This window comes from Crinia signifera, chromosome 3, assembly GCF_055691185.1.
Source record: "Crinia signifera chromosome 3, ASM5569118v1, whole genome shotgun sequence".
Classification (NCBI taxonomy): Eukaryota; Metazoa; Chordata; class Amphibia; order Anura; family Myobatrachidae; genus Crinia; species Crinia signifera.
The window spans coordinates 217,126,404-217,154,029 of record NC_139219.1 but is presented as its reverse complement, the minus strand read 5'-3'; the positions used below and the strand labels follow the sequence as shown (position 1 = coordinate 217,154,029).

At 43.0% G+C, this 27,626-nt stretch overlaps 2 protein-coding genes across 5 annotated transcripts in view; one reads left to right on the top strand and one right to left on the bottom strand.

Annotated features, from left to right (window-relative positions):
- DRC9 (dynein regulatory complex subunit 9) overlaps nt 1-9,763 on the top strand; it is a 98,064-nt gene extending 88,301 nt beyond the window's left edge. For all 3 annotated transcript variants that reach the window (XM_083177446.1, XM_083177447.1, XM_083177448.1), the window contains exons 7-10: nt 1,644-1,718; nt 6,855-6,986; nt 9,125-9,226; nt 9,434-9,763. In XM_083177446.1, coding sequence (XP_083033572.1) covers nt 1,644-1,718; nt 6,855-6,986; nt 9,125-9,226; nt 9,434-9,562 — 438 coding nt within the window. In that variant the 3' untranslated portion in view covers nt 9,563-9,763. The remainder of the gene's footprint in view (nt 1-1,643; nt 1,719-6,854; nt 6,987-9,124; nt 9,227-9,433) is intronic.
- Nucleotides 9,764-17,080: 7,317 nt separating this feature from the next.
- LRCH3 (leucine rich repeats and calponin homology domain containing 3) overlaps nt 17,081-27,626 on the bottom strand; it is a 99,472-nt gene continuing 88,926 nt past the window's right edge. For both annotated transcript variants that reach the window (XM_083177441.1, XM_083177444.1), the window contains one exon: nt 17,081-21,590. In XM_083177441.1, the coding sequence (XP_083033567.1) occupies nt 21,471-21,590 (120 nt within the window). In that variant the 3' untranslated portion in view covers nt 17,081-21,470. The remainder of the gene's footprint in view (nt 21,591-27,626) is intronic.

Below are 27,626 nucleotides of genomic sequence, written 5' to 3'. Positions count from 1 at the left end.
TAGGATTTCCTAGTTCCAGTATCTCCCCCTCGACTGGGGACCACTTGGAACATGCCTGTAACAACGCTGCTGTCCTCTCATATAGGAGCTCAGCGTGTAAGCTCCGCATAAAATGGCCGCCGCCATCACGGAGCGCCTGTCCCCCATGATCCTCACCTAAACGTGAAGCCGGTTTCAGGACACTCCGGAGCCCAGGCAGCTTCTAAGAAAGAAGCTGTAAGCGCTGCACAGGGAGGCCAGACAGCGTCTCCTTTGTGCACAGTGAGCTGGCAGGACGCGCTTCTGCCAGCTCCTGCTGAGCTAGCAGTGTGAGGATTCACTATGAGAATCCTCACACTGTGCCTACCTAGCTAGAGTATAATTAATAAAATAATAAAAATCCCCTAACTACTCTAATTCTTAAGCTGCTCCTGCAGCTCTTTAGAATAGCACCCACTCCAGTGGGCACCTAACACGAACTGAAGAGTCCAGGATGCAGTAGGGGAGGAGCCTACCCTCTAAAAGCTTTAGGATAGGTGCCTGGCTCCTTTGGACCCTCCTACATCCCAGTGTTGAGCTGTGTCACCAGGACCATTGAAAGTGAAAGATGGAAGTCCAGGAGCAGAGGATTGTGTCCCTCCTGGAGAGGGTCATGTTGGGAGGTATGATTTAACACCCACACATATAGCAGCTACATGAGGCCTAAGAATGATGTAATATGCACATATATTGTAGATTATTGAAGAACAAATGTTATGTATCTCAACATCAGATGTTCCTACATTTCTGTAACAGGGTATGCCATATTGGTACGGGATACGGTCGTATTGTCAACCCGACTTAGGTTGACAGTCATTAGGTCGACATGGTTTTAGGTTGACAAATGCATTAGGTCGACCTGGTTTTTTTCACTGTTTTTTTTGAGCTGACATGCGCCGACAGCCGGTATTTCATGCCCTACCATCCACTAGGGCGTGGTGGGAGAATAAAATAGTGTGCCAAGCGCAGCGAGGCACCATGCCCAAAGCATTGCAAGCGAAGCAAGGGGCTGCGGTTGACTTCCAAATGTGTCCATGTCGACATTTGGGTAAAAAAAACAAAACATCAGGTGGACCTCGCGACCTGACGCATATATCGACCTAGACACCTGTCGACCTTCTCCCATGTCGACCTAGAACCCTGTCGAGTCGGGTCGACAATACGATCCATACCCATTGGTACTGGTTATAATGCACAGAATTATGTGCATAATACAGTGGTTCCCAAACTGTGTGCATGGGCACTCTGGGGTACCACAAGCCTTACAGGTGTGCCTCAGATTAGTAGTGGAGGAACAAAATTAAACTATTTTTAGTCACAGTTATAGACAAAACTAGTGGTAGTGGCTGACGATTATAAAACCGGTGGACAATCCGAAGCACACCTGTACTTCACTCCATACCTGCACCGAAGGGTGACAGGTAGGCACAATTTACTTATATTTTTTTCCCTAATTTATCAATAAAAACCTTTTATCCTAGGGATACCATAAAAAAATGCAGATATTTTAGGGAAATGTGCTTAAAGAAAGTGTGGCAACCACCGGCATAAATAAATGAAACACATATTAGATTACTGTATCCAGACATTTCCTCTCCTAATTGTTTGCTGGCTTCTGTTTACAGAAAATAAAAGAGAAGACTGATGAGGAGATAAGAGTGCATGTAGAAATTGAGAATTTCCTTAGGCAGCATCAGCAGGTGAGTGACAAAACAGAACAGAAACAATTATAATACATCCAGTAGGTTCATGAGCAGAGCTAGAAAGGCTTAAAAACAAGGCACGAAGGGCAGTTACTAATACCCCTTTTACACCAAATTCCCGGATCTGACCAGGTGGGCTCTTGGAGATGACAATCTCTAAGCGCCAGGACCACCGATAGCTTTACTGGGGGCAAGCCCAGCACCAAGGTAAGCTGCTGGGACACCCACATCCGCAAGGTGAATGGATGCCGCACAGAGGCATCCATTCACCTCCTCCCTGCCTCCGCTGCTGTCTGCACAGTACATCAGACAGTAGATGAGGCTGTGTGCACCACACCTAGCACGGCGCCCACGATATTAAGTTGTATGACATTGCATTGCATCGCATGCTATATGCCCGCATGCGATGCGATTTTAAATTGTATATGCCCCTATGCGATTTTTAATTGTATAAGCATCCTAATGGGTGCTTACAAATGGTAAATGCACCCCCACTATCAACGCCAACCCGAAGCATGGCAAGCGCAGCGGCACGCGTCCGACCTTTTCATACCCCCACTATCCACGTCGGTGTGGAGTTGATTTTATATAGTGTGGCGAGCGCAGCGAGCCACCGAGCCCAAAACGTGGCGAGCTCCGTGAGGGGACGCGAATTACTTCACATATATTCACAACTCCACGCCAACGTGGATAGCGTGGGTATGAAAAGGTCAGAGGACGCGTACCGCTGCGCTCGCCTTGCTTCGGGTTGGCGTTGATAGTGGGGGTGGCGTGGGGGTGCTTTTAACATTGTAAGCACCCATTACGGTGCTTATACAATTAATTATCTTATAGGGGGCACATTTAACATTGAAAACACCCATTAGGGTGCTTATACAATTTGTAAATGGCATACAATGCAATGGTATACAATTTAAAATTGTATAACATCGGCTGCCATCGCATACCATCGTAAGCCTTATGGTATGCGATTCGATGGGCGCCATGCTAGGAAACAAGTACCCTCCATACTGACCACAGTATGTTGCGGTCAGGAGGTTGGGCTCCCCCATTGCTGTAAACGTGAGCAGAGTCTAAGAACCCCGCATAACTGTTTACACTGCCCCTCACCCGGGTCAGGACTAAGGTGGGATTCGTGGGGAAATGGACCCATGTTTTTTTTTTTTCCAGCTACCCCTTTAAACACAGACACTGACCCGGGTTTTTGCGTAAAAGGGGTATTACTTACTAACAGACATCAAAAAGGGTAAAACAAAAAACCTTTATTATGTTTACTCGCATTCCCATAGATGTGCAAGCAAAAATATTCATCTACCATAATAACCAGAAATGTGCACAGCTACAAACATTGCAGCCAACAAAATCAGTCTTTACATGTATTTGGCAAAACAAAACCAGACAGTTCTTGATTTAGAGGCCGATTCCATTACCTACAATGTCTGTCTCTAGCTGGTCATGGCCTATAGATATGTGTGAGAAATCAGGCTACTGTAATTCTGCATATGTGTTGGCAGCAGGTATGGGTCATTGGGTTATACATACTTTGGGTCAACCACAGAAGGTTGACATGGCTTAAGTCAGTGGTCTCCAACCTTTTTGGGGTGTGAGCTACTCGCGGCAAAATAAACCACCCAAAGAGCTACTCAAATAAAGAAAATAAAATCTGCTTAAATAATGCCCTTCACACATTATGCCACACACTGTAATGCCCCTTACACATTATGCTACTTACCGTACTGTAGGCGTGTGGCAAAAAATGGGTGTAGCCACATGGGGTGCATCCTATGAAAATGGGGGTGTGATACACATATGCCCCCAATAGTGCAGTGCCAGATATACATATGCCCAAATAGTGCCAGATACACATATGCTCCCACGGTGCCAGGTATGCCCCCACAGTGCCAGAAACAGGAATACCCCCACAGTGCCAGGTACTTCCCCACGTGCCAATTTCCCAGCAGCAGCACACTCACCACACACATCCGGTAGGGCCGGGGATGGTCGCACACATGTGGAGCTCTCAAATCACATCGCCAGAGCTACCATCCCCGGCCCTGTGAAGGGGCGCACAGTGGAGGGAGGAAGGAAGCACACAGCCCCCACGATGCGGCAGCTTCTCCAGCATGGCAGCTCACCCGGCCTGACGACGGTGGACGGCCCCCGGTGCAGCAGCCCCCCACCCCGGTCTGGAGACAGGCGTGGCAACCCCCCGGCCCGTAGACAAATGCAGCAGACCCTCGGCCTGGAGACACGCGGAAGTGCGAGCGGCCGCGGCCCTCAAGGGAAGTATGCGGGCCCGGAGAACACCTGGGTGCAGCAGGGCCACTGGCCGCAAAGAACACCCAGCATGCCCCGTTTGGTGTGCAGAGGGGGGCCCCGGCTGAAATCTGAGGGGATCCCCCCCCTCCCTCTGGGTACAAAGAGGAGGCCTTGGAGGAAAGGTAAAGCTCCTGCATCAATGCAGGTCCCCAGCCTAGCGAGGGCCCAAAATCAACCTCCTGCCCCCGGCCTCACTGACTGACTGTCCCTCACTGTCTCCCCCCTCCAGCCAGGGCCCTGAGATGGTCTGTTGAGCCCTTCTGCTGCCCGTGAGCAGCATGATCAAGATGTTGCCGCAAATGGTTGCCAAGGAACTGTGTCACTCAGCCATATGTACCTTTGTGCCTCCTGTCTCATACACTGCATACCAACCTATAACTGTACTGTCCCTGCTTAATTGTTACCTATCCGGCTGTTGTGGTGACCAATGGCACCACTGATGGCTGCCTAGGCGTTGTGCAGCTGTATGTGTTATATACTGTTCTGTACGGTCACTGTTTAGAACAGTTTCCTAACTGGCTGTTGCACAGCAATCTAAATCAAATTCCTAGTATACGCAAGTATACCTGTCCAATAAAGCGGATTCTATTCTATTCTACCATTGTTGCTGCTGATGCTGCTGCCAGGGAGAGGACAGTCTCAGGGAAGGAGAGCACAACACACATCTCTCCTTCCCTACACTTCAAAGCTCCTGATTGGCTGCCGGCCCGCAAGCTCTGATTGGTGGGCGGATGGCCCAGTTACAGGGATGCACAGTGAGGGGTAGAAGAGACGTGCAATGCGCTCTCCTGCCCTAAGGCTCAGGGGGAGAAGGGATGTGGCGGAATATAATGGTGGGGCAGGCGGCAGAGTGGTCGAGCCACCTGATTCGCTGCAATGAGCTACCACTCGCTCGTGACGGGTTGGCGACCACTGGCTTAGGTCAACACATGCAATGGGTCAACAGGGTTGGAAAGTCAACACAAGCATTAGTTTGACAATGGCTAGATCAAGAGTCAAAAAGTCAACACAAGGTTAAAGCTTTTTGACCCATATGTCAACATAGTCGACATGGACACAGTCAGTGTAATGCACTCGACATGCTTCGGGAACAGTGCCTCGCTGCGCTCGGCACACTATTCTATTCTCCCTCCACGCCCTAGTGGATGGTGGGGCATGAAATACCGCCTGTCGGCTAAAAACTCATGCCGAACTTCTGACTGTCGACCTAGCCATTGTCAACCTAATGCTTTTGTTGACCTTTTAACTCTGTTGACCTTAGCCATGTCTAACTATTTCATGTGTTGCCATAAGCCATGTCGACCTTCAGTGGTCGACCAAACGCATGTCGACCTAATGATGGTATATCTTGGCAGCAGCTTGTGTGAAACTGAATTACTATGCAACCACAATTGTGGTTGTATAGTAATAACCAGAATTCGTATTTGTCACAATTTATATCTAAAATTGCTAGTCCCCATCATTCACTATTTACTAGCTATTACAGCCCTACCCCTCCTCTTCCCTTCAACAGAACAAACCCCAAACATTATTTATTGTTATTTAAATAGCGCACACATATTCCGCAGCAGTATACAGAGAGAATATGTGAACATTCACATCAGTCCCTAACATGCATATAAACCCCAGGAGTTGCACTCCTGTAATAGGTGTGTGTTGCCTGCCCTCCCCACTGGTTATAGACTGCCCTACCCACTACAATTCAATTCTAGAAGCCTTTTGACTAGTTTCAGTGTTGAATTAAAGTAATCCATAAAAATGAATTCACATATATAAAATGTGATGTTGCCATGTGTGCCAATTTAGGAGAAGTGGCCACTTTACTTTAAAGGTTCCAATGGCCATCGCAGAGGAGGGGCTGCAGCACAGTCCAAATTACCTATAGATGAGCCATACTACCTGCCACCCAAAACACTGCTAAACCCGAAACCATTGGACTTAATGGCGGTTGATGGCTCCACCTCTTCACCACTGCTGTGTTCTTTTATTGAATTTGTTTGCTTCTGCTGAGAGCTTTTCTCTACTGTGTGGCACTATTTGTGGTTGGCACCTTACCTCATGTAAGTGCTACAGCCATTTTTCTTTTCCAGTAATGTGGTGTACACACCAGGACGATATGGCCCAAAACGAGCCAATTTAGATACAATCTCGACTGATTGTATGTAAATCGGCCAGGTTTTGGGCCATTTCGCTGCCCTTTTGATGCGATCCCGATCCGATGCACAGCCCCGCGGGTCGTTAGGTCTTTTCTGATGCTGGGTACACACCAGCACGATCCTGCTCATGAGCGGGTTGTCACAGAAACATACGACCAGCACAAAAACAACCCCTGATGTGATCCATTCGAGACCCGCACCCACTACAATGGTCGTTTCTGAGATCCTACCTGAAGCAGAAAAGACCTAACTACCCACGGGGCCGCACATCGGATCAGGATCGCATCAAAATTGCCCAAAACCTGGACGATATACATACAATTGGTCGAGATTGTATCTAAATTGGCTAGTTTTGGGCCATATCGTACTGTGTGTTCCCCACATGAGATCCTACCTGCTGCAGGTACGATCTCAGAAACGACCATTGTAGTGGGTGCAGTTCACGATCGGATCGCAATCACATCAGTTTTTTTTGTGTGCCGGTCGGCGGCTCCATCAGCTCGTGAGCGGGTCGTACGTTCCTGTGAAGACCCGCTCACAAGCAGGATCCTTGCTGGTGTGTACCCAGCATAAGACTTCCATTTAAAGGTTTACTTTATCACATGTCTTACATAGCCGCAAAAAACACAGTGATTAAATTGCAGTTTATATTTGTCAGGAGTTGGAAGAGAAGTTGGAATATTGGATGGAGAAGTATGATAAAGACACAGAGGAGAAACAGGCCGAACTGAATGCTCTGAAGGCTGCCAGAATTAATGACCTGACGCTGCTGCAGGATCTTGCCAAACAAGTAGGGGCACAAATAAAAAATTTTTGCTTAAAAGTGAAAATGTAAAAACTACAAGGAGCATTTGCACTATTCTGCAAGGTTTGCTTGAACCATTTTATTATTGCCAAAGAAGGATCAAATAGTTTTAATTTTCCCAGGTTTAGTCTATGCAAAAAGTATTACTTTTTTTTGTTTTGCTAAAAGATACGTACAAACTTACACCCATCAGCCTAAAATATGAAAAGCAATTAATGAAGAAAATAAACCATGGTTAATTGAGAACGCCTATTATGTACTGTTCCCTTAAAAGTGGCTGCTTATGGGAGTAGTCAGCTTCCTTAGTAAACAACAGATAAAAAAAAGAAAAAGCAGCGCTAATAAAAATTTGCAAAACCAAGGACATCAATAAAAAAAGGTATTATTTAATACATAAAATACACATGAATGATCACATAAAATCAATTACTTAGTATAGACATTGGACCCATGTAATTATTAGTCACCACTGAGAAGTTGATTAAACCTGCACTGATCAAGGCTGTAGTCAAAAAATGGAGGAAGTCCATTTTGTACCACTTGAGTTGTCCTGGCTGTCACTTTGGTCAATCCCAGTGGCAGAAAGGTGCAAATTAGCCAGCCCGTGGTACCTTACTGGCTGCATGGTCAGATATCCATGGTGGAAAGGCACAGGACTTCCAAAGGTTGTGGACGGAGATCAGATGAATAAGCAGGTGAATGGCAGTCTCCTGGTGGAAAGTTCGTCCAATAACGGGTCCAATGGCACAAACACGTATCGCTGTGCTACCTCACAGCTTTATCAAGGTTTGATAGCTTTACATTTTTTTTTTAGTTTTTACCTAAACTGACCTCTAAGACTGTATCTTTGGTGGGGGACCTAATACAAAAAAAGTGAAAACCCTATGTCGACCTTCTGACTGTCAACCTAGGGCATTGTCGATCCCGTGTTGATGTTGGATGCAGTGGAGCCAAAGCGCACATGCAGTGAATAATTAGAGATTGTGGCCGCACTAAGGCCCTTATTCTGGTTGGTGCGGTAATATCCGCGTGCGTTCGTGCCGCCGATGTTTTGTGTCTGCGCATGTGCAGAGGCGTCTCTGCGCATGTGCGAGCGGGACGCACGGCCACATTCCGCATGAAATGTGTACATTACGAACAGGGGGAGGAGAGGGGTGTAAAGGGCTGTTTGGGCTCATTACCATATGTTTACACCCCGTGTTTCATGGGCGTTCCCATGCAAACGCTGGGCGTACGTATGGTAATGCGGCCGTGACGCACGTGTAGGGGGCGGACATATGACATTGCCGGATGTCAGCTGCCCGCCAAGATCCCTGCTTTTGCACGGAGAAATGCCCGTGTGGTCTGAGGTTGTGGGAGCTGCCTGGCCACTCGGTCCTGCATTTGATGGTCTGCGACTATCGAATGATAAGGGAGGTTCCCTGAGATGGAGGAGGTGTATTCATGAGAAATACACATGCGGTCCATTCGGACAGCTTCTTATCGCGTACGGACGGAGTTGGCGATCCGTATGGAAGGCGGGGTTTAGGATGCACGGTGCTGGCCGCATATTCGGATCCGGCCGTACCGATCAGAATAAGGGCCTAAGTGACATTCAGTATTTTGGGGAGGTAATAGGGGCGGTTAGAAAACGACCATTTTCTGGGCATTCCTTAGAGAGCTAAAATTTGTTCACAGCTGGAATTGGCCCCAGGGGATTAATGGAGCCCTCTATAAAGACAGCATAGGGTTGGTCAGTGGTCTGAATTTTTCATTTGATGTTCCAACTCATGTGCACGAGTGGCAGTGGGCGCCTATGTGTACAAGATAGAGGCTGAGTCATTAGCATAATTTTGTAAGACCACTGAATAAAATTGCTGCTGCATATGCAACATGTGCACGGCTGAAACAGGGCCATCCCTCTTTATCCAAAACAGCCTACCTCTTCTTGCTAAATTCAGTGAGAGATCACAGCCAATAAATAAACTATGCAAGAATATGTTAAATGAAAGAGTCAGTGAGTATGCACATAGCTTTAGATTACTGATTCATGACCTTTTACAATGTTCATTACAGACTTCCTTGTAAGGATACTGCATTGTAAATCTTGTACAAAATGGCTTATAAAATAATCTACTTTTTAGTATACAGAGTATGAGAAAGTGATTATTGAAGACCGTTTGGAGAAGGAGAAAGCCCAGCAGCAGAAGAAACAGAAGAAGTTGGAACTAGCAAGTGCAATCAAGGTAACTACTCAGGGGTGCTCCAGCAACACTATCTAAATCATAAAAACATAGGGATTCGCTGCATACAGTGACACATTCACAAACATTATTGTGCATAATGGGCTCCTTGTTTGCCTGTATGTATTAGTATTACCCTCTCCTTAATTCAATTTCTGACTGCTGAAACTATAATGTACACCCACTTTAAGCAACATTGTCTGTTTTTAGATACAAGCCTGGTGGAGGGGCATGATGGTGCGAAAAGGCCTAGGACCTTACAAGAAGACGAAAAGCAAAAAAGGGAAAGAAAAAGGCAAAAAGGATAAAGGCAAAAAAGGAGGCAAGAAGAAAAAGTGAAGATACAATACTTGGGGAAAACATCATCAGAAGAGATGCCCAATAAAGGCGCTGATCAGATAATTCACGGATGATTCGGACTATCCCTTCATAGGATTCAGCAAAAAATGATTCTCTGTAATGTAGCACAGGTTGATAAAATGATATGTACATTATAAACAAACCGTACTGGATGTCACAAAATAAAATAGGCACAAAATAGTTGAAACTGTAGGGTTTTTTTTATTGAAATGACCACATATCACTCTTTTTTACTGGGAAAAGATCATTAGACAATTTGGAAAGGAACTACATGTACAGAGACAAATATAGACTTTTAAACAATCTTAAAAATATGGAATGTATTTACAAAAATAAACAACCAAAATGTTTGGAGAACCACCTATAGTTTACAATTTGAAATCCCATCCCACAATGTCTAGCTGTACATTTATATATATAACCCCCCCAATAGCCACAGTATTAAAGAATTTGAAAGCCAAGTAAACCTGGTGAAGGTTCAGCATTTATATTCTTGTCCTAGTCTCTTCTACACTACACAAAAGAAAAACATAAGTGCCGGCACATGAGTGCAGCTTTCTGCTGCTCATTACTAACAGTTTACAGTCGGTTACAGATGTTGACAGAATGGTAAGTATACTAAGTATTTCTCAGTAAGACATGCATGTGTTTTCAGCAAACCTTTCAATGTTTAATGTTTAAATGATGGAGCCAAATGACTTGGGAAGCACTATTTAAGCGCAGGGAGAAATCATTGGCATGGGAAAATATACTGAACTTCTTTGAAGGGTCAGTACTCTGGACGCCAGGAAATTGGTCATGTAGCTCATTAGCACAAAAATGACTGTACAATTTCATAGCCAAGTCTTTGGGGTAGTTTGGGTTTGCGAACCACTAGGCTCACGGATTCAATATAACAGTTTTGTAGAACACAGTCTCCAATAACTATCTTTTGCTGCCTTGATTAAACACTCAAAAAGCATGACTGCATTGATATTAACCCTTTGAGTGCCAAGTTTGTCAAAATAGGTGTGAAAATTGGTAAGCAAACCTTTTTATTCATCATAATGATCTGTAATGTTTATATTTTATAAAAAAATATGCCATTTAAAAAAAAAAAAAACATTTTTATTTGAATTTATATAACACATGTGAGCGACACTGGATTTTTTAGCAGATATTTTGAACATCTCTCACAGAGATGTTTGCACTCAAAGAGTTAAATATAGAATTTAAGATTTTAAGAATCTGGTCTTCCATGCCATTTAGTTTTAATGCCAAACAAACTCTTGAATCGTATGCTTCATGCTGATACACAAGGGTAATCCTGGTATTTAAAAAAAATGAGTGATGTGACTGGTTATATTATGTGGCTGCTGCCACAATGTGTACATAATGGGAGCACTATAATATGGTGACTGAGCACCGTATAGCTGAGCATTCCTACACAATTACTTCTTTTCTAGCCAAGGCAGTTGAATGCAAATTTAGATGTAGCTTTAAACACATTAAATCTATATTGATGATGTTCTGTTAGTATGTGTTTGTTTCATTTAATTCTAAGATACATTAGGATTTAAAAGTAATGCTAAAACCAGTGAAGATAACTTCAACTTGGGGGTGGCTGTGTTCAGACTAACTCGGAAAGATCAATGTATATACAAAGAGGTGACCCCTTCCAAATTGCTGTGGCAGTCAGGGACTGCATGGGTGTCAAAATATCTACAATTGACAGTTTTTGTTTTATACAATTTAAACCTGTTGATTATTTTCAGTCTTATTTTAAAATCGAGATCAGTTTGTCATTTTCACAAATATATTACATCAATAAAGAATATTTTTTTTTCCATTAAAATCTGCTAGCTAGAAACAACATATTTGGTACATTAAAAATATTTGCACATAATTAGGTCATTTGCATTAAAAGGGAAAACGTATTTGTAAGAAAATACTATGCACATGGTTATACTGCTGTATGGAAAATGTGGAACACACCATACACAGATCGGTGGTATAAATGGATTCCCTTTAAAAACCATATTGTGTAACAAGCCATTCTGCAAACAGTGAAAGTCACCAGTAAGAATTACATTCATGTTACACCCGTGCAAATTAAAAACAAACAAGAACACACAATATACTGTTGTAATATACTTTCTAGAAAAATCCGGAAGTTTTGTCTGAGTAACATCTAGAAAGCCAGACACCTGTCAGTTAAAACCACCTTTGTATGTCTGAATAATAAGCAGACAGTTATTGAGTCTTGAATAGATACTGCCTTTGAAAATCGAGCTAATCTTCAAAGCTGTACATAGCTTAACTATTAGTAGACAAGGATTTGTTTAATAGGATTGTCCCGATCAAAAAATGATTTGCTCTAGGACACACTGGGGCCTACTTATAAATAATTGTACAAGAGAAATAATGTGCTGTTCCACAAGTCAGGCAACATTGGTGTTGCTGACTGACTACACTGTCCCCAGTGCTCTATACCCTGTATAAGCATAAAGGAAAGAGTAGCACTAAGAATATTCATATGTAGAGGGCCATAGTACAGAAAAGGCAGCACTCGCGGATTTGTGGAATGAAAAGTGTATTCAATTCCAAAAAGGTGTCACATCAGTAAGTCCGACGTTTCGAGGCCCTTGGCCCCATTCACACCTTGATAAAGGGACCAAGGGCCTCGAAACGTCGGGCTAACTGATGTGACACCTTTTTGGAATTGAATACACTTTTGATTCCACAAATCCGCGAGTGCCGCCTTTTCTGTACTATGGCTATATATCTAGATAGATATCTAAATAGATATCGATCTATATCTTTCTCTAACATGTATTCATAAATTAGTATGTACCCTTTTATTCCAATTCATTCAATGGTAATTCCTGAATATTTTTTGGCGCTACTCTTTTCTTTTTGTTTATCCATTGTTGTATTGGGAACTGACTTTTCCCTGAGTGAGCAGCTTGACAACACATCCCACAAAAGCCCCTGATTTTATTGCGGTAAAAATTCTTGCTTCTTTACCCTGTAGCCTTCTCTGACAGGGAGGGTGGAAGAAAAAAAAAAGGGGGTGGAGGGGGGGAGATACTGATTGATCCTGGGTCAAAATCAGATGCTGGATATTTATAAATAAAAACAATATATTAAGTAGAGGGGATACAGTCACTAGGTCTACAAGCAGATGGTCAACATCATTAGGTCGACATGCAGGAAGGTCAACATGACTAGGTCGACAGGGTCAATAGGTCAACACAATCATTAGGTCGAGTCAGAAGGTCGACATGGGGGTTTTCACATTTTTTGAGCCGACATGTGCCGACAGGCGGTATTTCATGCCCTACCATCCACTAGGGAATGGCAGGAGAATAAAATAGTGTGCCGAGCGTAGCAAGGCTCCGAGTCCAAAGCATGGCGAGTGTGTCGAGCCATGCGAGGGGACCTGGTACTAAGTTTCAGTGTCCATGTTGACAGTGTTGAAATTCGGGACAAAAAAAATGTGAAAAACCTCATGTCGACCTAATGACCATGTCGACCATCTTGCTGTCTACCAAATGATCACAACCCAAATAAAGGCGGCACGTTTAAGTGAAGAACTGGATATCATATTAAACAATGCACATATCTATCTATCTAGTGTCTATTTGTGCATCTCCAAAACTCTGCCATCTGTTAGCAGCAAGCACTACATCTTTCTGTCTCACACATGCACAAACAGAGGCAATCACAAGGCAGCAGATTAGCTTTCGAAGCAATAGCTTCGATTGGGCATACTAGTAGATTATATACACAATTGCTACTGTATGAGTTACAATATAAAAAAATTTATATATAGTTTTATATGATACAGAAAGACTATCCATCGTATGCTAGAAACATATTACTTTGTATTATATAGGTATACTGTGATGATAGACAGATAAGATAGATATCTCTAGATCCATTGACTAGCTTACATATTCATGTTGTGTAAACAAAGTATATTTGCACAGTCTCTGTACAGCGTGGATTTAGTATTATGCCAAATAGCAGTATTTGACTTTACTTTCTGGGACAGCACCACAGCAATATACATTTGGCATAATACTTATCTAATGCGGAATGTTGACGGGGATTTGGTATGAAATCCCGACGGTTAAAATCCCGACAGGGTCAAAATCCCGAATGGGTCATAATACAGACAAGGACAAAATCCCGACATTTGAAATCCCGACAGGGCCAAAATCCCGACATATAGAATGTACAGGTGAAACAGTCAACACGACTTTCAGTCGACATGGACACAGTTGGAAGTGAACCGCAGCCCCTCGCATAGCTCGCTTCACTCGCAATGCTTCGGGCACACTATTTTATTCTCCCACCACTCCCTAGTGGAGGTAGGGCATGAAATACCGCCTGTCGGCACATGTCGGGTCAAAAAACAGTGAAAAAACCCATGTCGACCTTGCAACCTGTCAACGGAAAGTCATGTTGACTGTTTCACCTGTACATTCTATATGTCGGTATTTTGACCCTGTCGGGATTTTAAATGTCGGGATTTTAAATGTCGGGATTTTGTCCTTGTCGGTATTATGACCCATTCGGGATTTTGACCGCATCCAGTTGACGGTACCAAAAACTGAGCATATTCTTCACACATTAAGAATAAATGTAGATGAGTGAATACATCATAATAGAACTGTGCAAATATATTCCTTGCATGCTGGATAGCTTTTACGGTAGTATATAGGAACTATACCAATATTGTTTTATATATGTTCGGATGATACGTCAACATGCATTAGGTTGCGGTCAATAGGTCAACCGCATATGGTCGTCATGTAAACACTTGAAAGTGCTCAAGGTTCACGGGTTTAAAAAACTCAACATGACAGTGGTTGAAAAGGTTTTTTAATATTCTTTTTCATCATTTGCCATCCACGTATACTACGATGGGAAATAGTAACCTGCCCAAAGCAATCCCACGAGGCTACACGTCTACACTATTTTGGCTTATATGTAGTTAAACACACAGAATGACAAAAAAATTGTTAATATTTTGTGTTAACCATTTCAAAGCCTACTTTTGCTTAAGTTGACCTATTGTGGTGTCTACCGTTTCATGTCCACTTTTGACCCAGTCAACCTAATTCTGGTCTACCCAATCATCCATACATGTTTAATATTGTATCTCATCCTGTAAAGCAATACTTTTTTATTTAAATATATCCAGCACTTTAGTTTGACCCAGCAGTATATCACTATAAAAATTAAAATGTCATTAGGCACCTTAGTCACTGTACACCACCATATTGAATAAACCCCAATGTCCACAAAATTTCATTAGAAAACAAAACAGAATAAAAACATGAATTTATCTAGCAAGTTATTGTGGGATAGAAATGATACATTAAGTCACGTGCTACAACTACAGATAGTAATACTAAGCTGCAAAGCGTTGCACATCAATGGTACTGTACAACCAACAGAAATGTAAGTACTGCGATCTGCTATTCATCTCAATGAGTAACAGATGGGGATAAAGCCCTTTATATGTGCCTTGTGTCATTTAATACATTAAGGGGGTATTCAATCTGTGCTGCTATCTCCGCCAGCAAAAATAGAGGCACTCGCCTATTCCATGCTGCCCTTTCCGACAGCAATGAAGGCTTTCAGATCCGGCTTTTTTTAGTTTAATCTGAATTGTCAGAAAGGGCCGCTAATTGTCGACACTCGGAACATTCGACACTCGGAGCAATACTGATTGTCGAAAACGGACTTGAATCCGACTGTCGGGAATGTCCCGACAATCCGATTCGGGATGTAATCAATGTGCACAGTGATAAATAACCAATATCAAAAGTTATAATAAATCACAAAGACTGTGAAACAGCTGCAACACATGATGGGACCCGATTTCATATTAAGGCAAGATCTTCTACAACAGAAAATTTCAAGGTGAATGCTAAGGTGTGAAGATCACTCTCAATATATTTTTTTATTTTGCTCGTATTGAATCAAGATATAATTTTAAAAGTGAATTTACAGTTTTAGTTTATTTTGGCCAAATGCCACATTAGGAAGGGTGTGCAGTAATTTTCTGGATGTGCAGTACATACTGTATGTAGACACAAACCACCCACTATTTCCACCCACTGGGGCAGATGTATGAACCAGCGTTAAGTGCAGAAATGCACTTAACGCTGGTTAACTGGGGGGGGATTACGATTTTCCTAATGTATTACTAGCGCACCTAATGTGCGCTAGTGACAGCCTGCCGAGTTACGCTCGGCGGGGCTGTCCCCTGCAATCCCCCCCAGTGTTTAGCGGCCGGGGCGATGTATTAACAGCCCCCCACCAGCTCAGGGCTAGCGTTGTCCTGTCCCCCACTGCGGGGACAATGCTAGCCCTGCTTCTGGCTCGGGCTGCGCAGGAGATATCACGGTTTTTGCGAGATCTCGCGCATGCCCATTAGAGCCGGGTAGAGGGGGAAGCACACTGAGCATGCGCGGGACGCCGGGGGAGCCGATAAGGAGAGCCGTTAACGCTGGGCATAGCGGCTCTCCTTATCGGCTTGCAGGGGGTTAATACATTAGCAAATAACGGGTGCCTGCTTCTCCTCGTTATGCAGGAGAAGCGGGACCCGTTATTTGAGAAGCGCTAGGGGGGGGGGGGGGTTAGTACATCTGCCCCACTGTTCCACAAATCTTAATACTTCTAGAATTGTACAAACAAACGGTTTATTTGTGCAAACCAATCCTGGGAATCCAGCATGAAGTTTTGACTGACTGCAACCTGCTTTTGGGGAGGAAGCAACACCCCGGGGTGAACCACTGTGTTTGAGTTGTTTGTATAATTTCAGCTTTGATGCCTTATAGGCCATAGTTAAGGTGGATGCCAAAATCACTTTCCAAATTAGAGAAGGTCGGTATCTCATTGGGATTCATCCTCTTGATATTCCACAAAAGGGTTGACCCAAGCAAGGTTTCTGCATGCTTTGCGCATTAGCTGCCTGAAGATGATTTGGTGCCGCAACATGCTGGCCATGTTTGATAGCAGCCTCTCAAACTTTGCCTGGGAGATCACCATTGGTGATGATTCCTGGATGTACAGTTTTAATCCAAAGACCACTCCAGATGGAGGCGCACAGTATGGCCAAGCAGATAGTGGGTGTTTTTTAGCCAAGACTGGTCATGTGACTACCGTACTATCATACAGCAGCTGTACAGTAACTATGAACTGGAACACACACACACAAATATCTGCCCTAAATGCTGGAAGCCATTACCAAGTGCAGTCCAAGAACTTGATACCCTTCTCCACAGACAATGTACCTGCTCACAAGTCCAGAAAAGTGGTGGATTTGTGGCCCATGAACGCATCCAGGAGCTTAGTCACCCACTGTACAGTCCCCCTTCCAGTGTTACTGGAAACTGCAGGAGACATACCTGCTTTGGACTAGTCCAGCTGCTTCACCAAGTGGTTTGAGTAACTGCATATTTGCATATGCTTCTCCGGACAAAACTTACAAAAATGGTATTGTTTAAATGGTGTATAATTATTTTTGAGCATCTGGAAACTTACTGCACAGTCCTGGTATTTCTAATAGTACTTTGGTAGTGATCACTTATCTGGTACTCCAACAAAGTTATATATAGTAACACACTAACATAGCAAGACATATGCTGATCACCTTCAGCACTGCTTAGGTCTTTCTTAATTAGGAGAGATACATAGCAGGCCCTGTGGAAAAAAAAAAAGCTGTTTGCTGACTGGAGGGAGGACCGTCATCTCACACAGAACAATTATAAAAGGAGGAAGGGAAGTAATACCTGAAGACTAGAGGAACTGAACTAGACTATGGGGGGTATTCAAATGTTTACTTTTGGGCGTCATATTTATCACACCTTTCAAATTCACGCATCTGACGTCTTTTGAAGTAATGGTCGGGTTTGCTATTCAAATGTTTTTTCTTTAGACGTCTAATCTGCTGAAGTTGTCTTATTTATCACGCCCATTTATTCCCCTCTTTTAATCGCACGCCCATTTTATCCCCTTTTTTTATATCACGGATTGCATACATTTTATTTGCGTGCCATTTTATTCTTATTTTATTCCCTATTTTGTTCCACCTGTTTTACCCTGCCCTCTGCCCAGTCATACAAGTTTGTCTCCATTATAAGAGCGCCCCTCACCCCGTTAAGCAGACGCTATTTAATTCGCACTTCCCTCGCACAACTACACCCTCATGTGTCCTGCACTGTGATTCTGAAGGGTGCCGGACGGGATCCCGACAGTCATTTACCCGACGTCGGGATCCCGACTGTTAAAACCCTGACAGACTGGTTCCTGACGGCCACCGGCAATTCTCCCTCGTGGGGTTCCACGACCCCCATAGAGAGAGAATAGAATAGGTGGCGAGCGTAGCAAGCCCGCAAGGGGCTTTGTTGCGCTGGCCAAGCTGTCTGAGTCCGGCCAGTCGGGATCCCGACTGTCGGAACCCTATACCACACCCGATTCTGAAAAGCAGCATTCCGGGAGCTGCTGGGGAAGACGAAGAGCAGAGGATTTGTGCTGCAGCCTGCCGCCCACAGGAGAGAAGATTAGCCGCTGCGCTGTGCATGGAGCCAGAGCCTGACCACAGGAGAGACGACGAGCTGCTGCGCTGTGCATGGAGCCTGCTGCCCACAGGAGAGAAGACTAGCTGCTGCGCTGAGCAGGAAGCCAGAGCCTGACGCCCACAGGAGAGACGACGAGCCGCTGCGCTGTGCAGGGAGCCTGCTGCCCACAGGAGAGAATACGAGCTGCTGCGCTGAGCAAGAAGCCAGAGCCTGCCACCCACAGGAGCGAATAGAAGCCGCTGCGCTGTGCATGGAGCCGGAGCCTACCGCCCACAGGAGAGAAGAGGAGCTGCTGCACTGTGCAGGGAACCGTCAGCCTCTGACCCACCAGGGTGATCAGTCTGCCACACACACACACTTGGGAGACTTGTGTGTGAGGGGGGGGGGGTTGCCTGTATACAGTCATTAGGTCAACACTATGAAGTTTGACATGCATTGGGTCAACTACTGAAGGTCAACAGGGCTTAGGCCAACATGGAAAATGTCGACACAAGCATTAGGTCGACATTGGGAGTGTCGACATGGGGTTTTCACGTTTTTTTTTTTAGCCGACTTGTGCTGACAGGCGGTATTTCATGCCCTACCATCCACTAGGGCGTGGAGGGAGATTATAATAGTATGCTGAGTGCAGCGAGGCACCGAGCCCGAAGCATGGCGAGCACACGCAGGGCACTTTTTCAGTGTCCATGTCGACTAGTGTATGTCAACATAAAAAAAGTCAAAAGGTCAACCTTTTGACTGTCAACCTTCCCATTGTTGACCTAATGCATGTGTCGACCTTTTGACCCTGACAACCTTAACCATGTTGACCTTTTCCAAGTGTCGACCTAAGCCCTGTTGAACTTCAGTGGTCGACCCAAAAACCCATACGCGTTTTGCCGGTGGGGGGAATCTTGTCTATACTCTTTTACACAGGTTCTCAAACTCGGTCCTCAGGACCCCACACAGTGCATGTTTTCCAAGTCTCCTCACAGAATCACAAGTAAATTAGCTCCACCTGTGGATCTTTAAAAATGTGTCAATGAGTAAAATGTGAGCTGTGTGGGGTCCTGGGGACAGAGTTTGAGAACCCCTGCTCTATTGCATTTTATTATTTTTAAAGTTTATCCTTAACTCCTTATAAAAAAGGAAATTTCATTAAATAAGCCATTCATTTAAAAAAATAAATAAACAAAATAACACTTATCACCACCTGACACCCAGGTGAATAAATTGTTGAGAAACTGACCAGTTTTAGACGACTATTAAAAGGCGTGAAACTTATCACCAAACATTTGAATACGAATCGCAATGAAAATGACTGTGAAGTAAAAGATGTTTAAAAAACTGTCAACTTTTAAAAGACGAGGAAGAATTGAATAGCAAACTAAAATCACGACATATAAATGTTGTGAAAAAAAAGGGAGAATAGGCGTGGAAAAAAAAAAAAAAAACAGACCAACATTTGAATACCCTCCTATGTGTGTGGTCTGCTCTTTGAAGTGCCGTATCTTAGAGACACGATCATTTATTGTTCCGTGCACCCCAGGAGCTGGATGATAAAAAGGTAGATTGCCAGCCAGTCACATATGTTTATATTAATGTTCTGGCAGAAAACATGAAAGCTGTTCATCTAAATTACAAAACCGAAACTCTGTCTGAAAACCAAGAAAATGAGCGATCACTCACATCCTGGTCATTACAATTATGTTCTAAAAAAAGAGAGAGGATAATATGACCCTAACCAATGCTATATACTGTAGAGGAAAACCATTATACAAATCAAGGATTATAAACAGGACACATTTTTCAGGGGATCTACAGTAGTTGCTTACAGAAAAGTCTGTCACGTATAGGGCTATATTCAATGCCTAATACAAGCTATGTCGGAAAGCAGTGCCGATAGCTCGCGGGTCAGTATTCAATTTACCCCACTTCATTCACCATTTCTACCTTGCCTGCTCCCTGAGGCAAGATGGAAACAGTGAGTGCGGCCATCAAATCGGCGAGGCTTGCTACTATATGCAGTGGGCTCCCTGCATTTGCTGGGAACCACACCATTCCAGGTAATCCTCACCACCATCTGGCGGCAAGGATTTTCCCGGTACATAGAATACTGCGAGCGGCCGGCTGTACGGCTTTTCCTCACTATAAAAAAGCCATCCTTGTTGTACAACCTCCCCTCGCCGAGCCCAGTGAATATACCCTATAATCTGAGTGTGACTACTGCTAGGTGTACAGCGTATCATCTCTGAGCTTGAGAGCTTTTGCAAAAGGTTAAACAAACATATTTGCGTTAAAGTCCTACGTAAAACGTTGTCATGCATTATCCCTGCAAACATTCTGGCCATGTTTATTTTTTAGCCAACTGTACAAAATAGGACTTTTTGAATAAAAGTAAATTTAAGATGCTATTCATTTTCTTACAGGAGACTAGATTACCAGAACACAATGACTGCTAATACTAAATGCTAAGTAATTGCCCCTCCTTCTTGTTATTGTGTCCATCATGACTGGTCATAAAAGCTTAAAAATAAGAACAAAATAAATAAAGTCATAAATAAAAACAACCCAAAAGTGACCACTAACTCGTCAATCCTGACAAATAAACGCTCTTTCAAATGCTGTAAGAACATTATGAAAACCTACTCCTGGAGATGTATGTGTATCAGTGTCAGTTATTGCTACAACACCATGGGAAGATTTCATGCATAGTCAATCTCTTATTTTGTCTGCCCCATTCAGATGAACCAAGCTGCAATATTTATGATCTTAGCCTCCCCCAGAAGTGTGCAATAGTGCAGATTACCTTCAATTTGTATCAGCAAAACTTGGTTTAGCATTTGCGAGCCAAGTTGTCCTAGCCGACCATATAGCGGCTGGTTACATTTCCTCAGGCACATGGCAATCTTTGTTTCTCCATCTGGCTGTAGTATGTGAAGGACCTCACCAGCGGAGGTTGAAACAGAGAAAATAAATAACTTGTTTTCTTTGCATGGTTTAGAAAACTACTACCCATCTTGTCTGTTTGGGGTAAAATACACATCAGTCTCATATTGCACTGCTTCCATGTGTCCTTACAGCCCACATTTCTGGACCTGCTTTTAAGATGTACAAGCCAAAAGGGAATAGTCTATGTGTGTAACCAATGCAAATATATGGGTGTATATATGATATTTCTCTGAAATTAATCTAAAACTTGTCGTGGACATAATGGAGAATTTGCGTGAAACGTCCGGTGTGCTTGTGATCTGCGGACCCCTCATTAGTGGAAAGTGGGATGCAGAAGAAGTGCACAAAATGAGGATCCTGGGGCTATATTGAGGTGTTCACACAGTGGTTGGGGAGAGGAGTTTGGGAGGGGCAAGGTCCAACAATGCCTGAACTGTTCCTGCAACTTGCAACAATCCGGTCTCTTCAAGGATGTGAGGAGGCAGACACAGACGGTCCTGTAAATGGAAGCAATGGGGGAAGGGAAACAAAAACAAAGAAACTAAATACAAACAAAATAAAAATGAATAGCCAATGACAAAATAAATGTATTCAATACCAGAATTAAAAAAAAAAAACTTAATTAATGGAGTGATAAGGGTATACTGTGAGGGGGCTTGTGTGACAGGATGAAGTGCTTATGAAGGAGATTTCAAGGAAATTGGTGTAGCCAGCAGAACAAAATGTAAGAGCATAAAGGAAAATGCAAGAGAAGGGAATGTTATCCACATGCAGAGGGGAGAAAGCAGGAGCAAAGAATAGAAGACACTCTTGTAAAGTCTGTAGCAAAATTTATTTAGAAAAGTTCAGCAGAAACACAAAAGTGCAATTGGCAAAAGATATGCAGAAGAAAACATTGGACATACTGTAACTGCTCTGCATTTCACTCTTCACACACTAGTATCCTGCACTACACTCCTTCTCATGCTTCAGGTCTCATTCTACTAAGACCTCACCGTACTCTCTGTACTATAACAATGCATTGGGATTCTGAGGTTAGGACAAGTAAGGCACAAAAAACCATACATTATGTCACTTTCTGTGTTTCAGCCCGCTGTTAGTGCTAAGAAACATAGCGTTATACTACAGATACAGGCAATTTCACACCTTGCTAGTGAACACTGCATGCAATAAATCTTTTGTTTATCTGCATGGCTACAATGCTCTTATACAGTTGGGCAAAAAAGTATTTAGTCAGCCACCAATTGTGCAAGTTCTCCCACTTAAAAAGATGAGAGAGGCCTGTAATTTTCATCATAGGTATACCTCAACTATGAGAGACAAAATGAGGAAAAAAAATCCAGAAAATGACATTGTCTGATTTTTAAAGAATTTATTTGCAAATTATGGTGGAAAATAAGTATTTGGTCAAAAACAAACAAGCAAGATTTCTTGCTCTCACAGACCTGTAACTTCTTCTGTAAGAGGCTCCTCTGTCCTCCACTCGTTACCTGTATTAATGACACCTGTTTGAACTCTTTATCTATATAAAAGACACCTGTCCAACACTTCAAACAGTCACACTCCAAACTCCACTATGGCCAAGAGCAAAGAGCTGTCAAAGGACACCAGAAACAAAATTGTAGACCTGCACCAGGCTGGGAAGACTGAATCTGCAATAGGTAAGCAGCTTGGTGTGAAGAAATCAACTGTGGGAGCAATTATTAGGAAATGGAAGGCATACAAGACCACTGATAGTCTCCCTCGATCTGGGGCTCCCCGCAAGATCTCACCCCGTGGGGTCAAAATGATCACAAGAACGGTGATCAAAAATCCCAGAACCACACGGGGGGACCTAGTGAATGACCTGCTGAGAGCTGGGACCAAAGTAACAAAGGCTACCATCAGTAACACACTACGCCGCCAGGGACTCAAATCCTGCAGTGCCAGACGTGTCCCCCTGCTAAAGGCAGTACATGTGCAGGCCTGTCTGAAGTTTGCTAGAGAGCATTTGGATGATCCAGAAGAGGATTGGGAGAATGTCATATGGTCAGATGAAACCAAAATAGAACTTTTTGGTAACAACTCTACTCGTCGTGTTTGGAGGAGAAAGAATGCTGAGTTGCATCCAAAGAACACCATACCTACTGTAAAGCATGGGGGTGGAAACATCATGCTTTGGGGCTGTTTTTCTGCAAAGGGACCAGGACGACTGCTCCGTGTAAAGGAAAGAATGAATGGGGCCATGTATCGTCAGATTTTGAGTGAAAACCTCCTTCCATCAGCAAGGGCATTGAAGATGAAACGTGGCTGGGTCTTTCAGCATGACAACGATCCCAAACACACTGCCCGGGTAACAAAGGAGTGGCTTCGTAAGAAGCATTTCAAGGTCCTGGAGTGGCCGAGCCAGTCTCCAGATCTCAACCCCATAGAAAATCTTTGGAGGGAGTTGAAAGTCCGTGTTGCCCAGCGACAGCCCCAAAACATCACTGCTCTAGAGGAGATCTGCATGGAGGAATGGGCCAAAATACCAGCAACAGTTTGTGAAAACCTTGTGAAGACTTACAGAAAACGTTTGACCTCTGTCATTGCCAACAAAGGGTATATAACAAAGTACTGAGATGAACTTTTGTTATTGACCAAATACTTATTTTCCACCATAATTTGCAAATAAATTCTTTAAAAATCAGACAATGTCATTTTCTGGTTTTTTTTTCCTCATTTTGTCTCTCATAGTTGAGGTATACCTATGATGAAAATTACAGGCCTCTCTCATCTTTTTAAGTGGGAGAACTTGCACAATTGGTGGCTGACTAAATACTTTTTTGCCCCACTGTATGTGAACTACATAAAAAATAAGCTGTCTGCCCTTCCAGGTTCTGCTGCTATATTGTTATTTATAGTCATGTCTGATATCTGTATAAACACTGACATCACAGCAGTCATGTTTCAAACCTCAGCTGAGGTAATGATTTTTCTGAACATTAAAAAGGATAATTACATTGTTAGACAGGTGGCTTCCTTCAAAATGTATTAGTACTGAGATGCATGATACATGGAGCGGACTCTTTTCTTAGGACCCTAGTCCTAGGGGTGTAATTCAATGCGGCCGGTGAGGGTTTTTTATGGCGAGGATGGCTTGCTTTTGGTGAGGATCCCCGAAAACAAGCCATCCTCGCCTTTAAACCCACTCGTTCTTTCAGAATTTGTGTAAAAATATTGCGCAAACCTTCTGGCTGCTGCCCGTGACACGCTAGAGGTTACACCAATACCCAACGAAGACAATACAATAAAACAAGATATGTGCGTTACCGTGGTGCTGCCAACAGTTATCCCACCACCTCTCTAAGTATACAGTAATTTCTTTTTAGCACTGCTTGATGGATGGTTTACTTTTACTTTCTCTGAAACTCAAAATAGAACAACATAGTGCAAAGTAATGTTTGTAAAAGGTACAATTTTATTAGGACCAATAATGTTGTTCAGGTTCCTCCCTTGTATTTATAGTCCGTCAACTCTGGGGAACTCAAAGTGAAAGGACATAGTGCAATTCCATCTTTACAACATTTAAAAATAAAAAATTTTTTTTTTAGTGTCCTTTCACTTTGAGTTCCCCAGAGTTGACGGAATATAAATACAAGGGAGGAACCTGAACAACATTATTGGCCCTAATAAGAGGATCTCAAAGCTGTCATTTCTAGACTGCATGTGAGTGCATATAGAGGAACAAAAATGATTGTACCTTTTACAAACGTTACTTTGCACTATGTTGTTCTATTTTGAGTTTCAGAGAAAGTAAAATTATACCATCCATCAAGCATTGCAAAAAAGGAAAGTACTGTATACTTAGAGAGGTGGTGGGATAATTGTTGGCAGCGCCACTGTAACGCACACATATCTTGTGTTGTTAAACCCCCTCGCCCTATTCTATGCTCCGGGGGAATTGTAGCCATCAAAGGACAGTGAGGATTCCCCTGAACAGCGAGGTGCACGGCTAATGCAGCAAGCCCGGCTGCACTCCCATTGCAGCAAGCCGCAGTCTACCTCCTTGCCTACGATTCCGGCTTTTGGTGCCGACACTGCGGCAGGATGCATTGTAAAATAAACTGAACCTACATCTTACAGCAGAGCGCGCTCATACATTATCAGTTATTCCAACATTGTGGATAGCCTTTCATGCTGCTCCACCACGTGCGCCAGGTAAAGGATACAATATTTATTTTTTGGATTTAAATACTTCCATACAGCCACAAAAAGCATATTTCAGCTTCACATAGTGTCTGGATTTGGTGAGACCTGGGGGCACTCAGTTCACACCTTTTCTGGGACATTAACTGAATATAATATTTTTTTTAACATAGTTGGACTGATATTACAAACTAGATCTGTCTGCCCACACAGTTACTTCATCCACTATCCCCCAGTGTGCCGTATTAATCATATGTATGTTGTATTATGTAAATGAATTTTTTAGTTGATTTATATTTACTATTTAATTATTAAATTGTTTTTCCATTTATTTAAAAATAATATTCTTGTACTTATTTTATGGTGTTCGATCATTCCCCTGCTGGCGCAGCCCATTCTTTCTCTCTCTTAATTCTGTGTCTATGGTAAGCCAACAAGAGCTGTACTTGGGACTGCAGCCGACAGGAGTGTTCAATTAAACCTCTTGTTTCTCAGGCGCTAAAAGTCCCCTTTCCTTCCCCTGGTTAATCATGGAAGTTATTACCCAAAGTGTCTGCTTGTTTTGGTCTCTAGGCTTGTTATAATTCTAACTGTTTGTACATTGTAAGGTGTCTCTGAGGTCTGTAAAGCAACTGAGTCCAGCTGGAGAAATATTTTTTTTTTTATTATTACTCTTCATTATCTGCTAATACAATAAGGTACTTTTGAGCCGCACTTTGGCATATGTAGTACAGTTTGTCATCAAATCGTGTTGGTTGCGCTAAGCAGCAGACACTATTATGAAGGTAAGGGTATTTCTAGCCTATGCTCTACCTCTTTCAAATTGTACACAGTGTTACCCTGTCTGCAGCACTTTGCTTTGTGCAGACTCCACAGTGTTTTAACAGGAGCTGAATCAACTTTTATGCATAGGTGGAGCACTGCTTTATACTTACTTAATGGAGGCAGGGATTATCATCAAAAGGGATGATTGCTACACCTACTAAATACTTCAATACTTTTCACAATGAAAAGCATCCCTACACTGAGTGCAAATAGGGACTTTGATGTCATTTACCGTGTTCATTTGGCAAGTATAATCCACTGCCAAAACTCAGATGAGAGACCAAAGTTTATGGCTATTTTATTTTTTGCATTGGATCGTGGCATCACTGCACATAGTGCTGCAATGTCATACAAGCCCTTTAGCCATTAAAACTACATTTAAAAACAAAAACATAAAAAGATGGAAGTCTGCCACTGGGATTAGAAAATTATACAAAAAAGGTATTTGAGCCCCACAATATTAATCATAATAATAATACAAAATTATTTAATGTAGACAATTTAAAAAAAGTAAATCTAAATCAATTCTGAAAATACTAGATCACAATTGAAACTTGATAGCTCAAGTGGAAAAAATGTAAATGTAAATCCCTTAATGCATAAGGTATTAGGAGCATTGTTTACCTGCAGCTTTTTGTACATAAATGGCGAGATCTCAGCAGTGGAAGTGACATATAAAATGCAAAAGAATGAAAGGCCCAGTAGGGAGTGAAAGATGGACAAAGTATATTTTAGCATCAGTGCAGAACACCAGGACTTCTTCTGGTGTTCTGCACTGAGCTTTTTCTGACACTTGCCCTTAATGCCTCAAAACCCGTTATTGCAAAAACAGTAAGTAACTTTCCGTCTGGAAAATACCTTTTTGCAACGCAAGAGGAGCAAATACATTTATATTGTTCCAGTGCAGGGTAAACACTGGTTCCTTTTGGATACAGCTCAGATATGTTAAAAAGCTTTATTTTTACACTCTAGTTTAGGTTCCAATTTTAATATTCTATACCCAAATCTAACTCTCTCGGCATGTTACATCTGCCGGGTAACATGGTTTTGCCAAGGTGCACAGTTACTTGATAATTTTTCTTAACTTCCAAATCAGAGTCAAGCCTACTCTTGTATTCAGCGGGGCCACGTCTACACTGTGAAAGTAGCTATCATCACTATCACAGCACATTTGTATCAGTGACATCATTGGTTACAAAGAAATCAGCCAGCTTACAATTCTGTTTCCACAGTACACACATTCAAAGTGGGGATATGGCTCCCTTATGCAAGACCCTGCAGAATAACAAATGTGTATGTATACCTTGTATGATGTGCAGGGCGAAATACTGCTGTGCATGCAAGCTCAGGATATAGTGGGCGGGATTCACTAATAACCCCTGCTGTACATCGCCGGCATTCGCATTGTTAATAATCGCATATGCATTAACATATGCGATTATTAACGCCAAGGCGAAGGCCGGCGATGTGAAGCGGGTCCCCCCTCCCTGCCTGCACCCTTACCCGCTGTGTGGGTGCTCCATTTCCTCCTGCCTGCACTC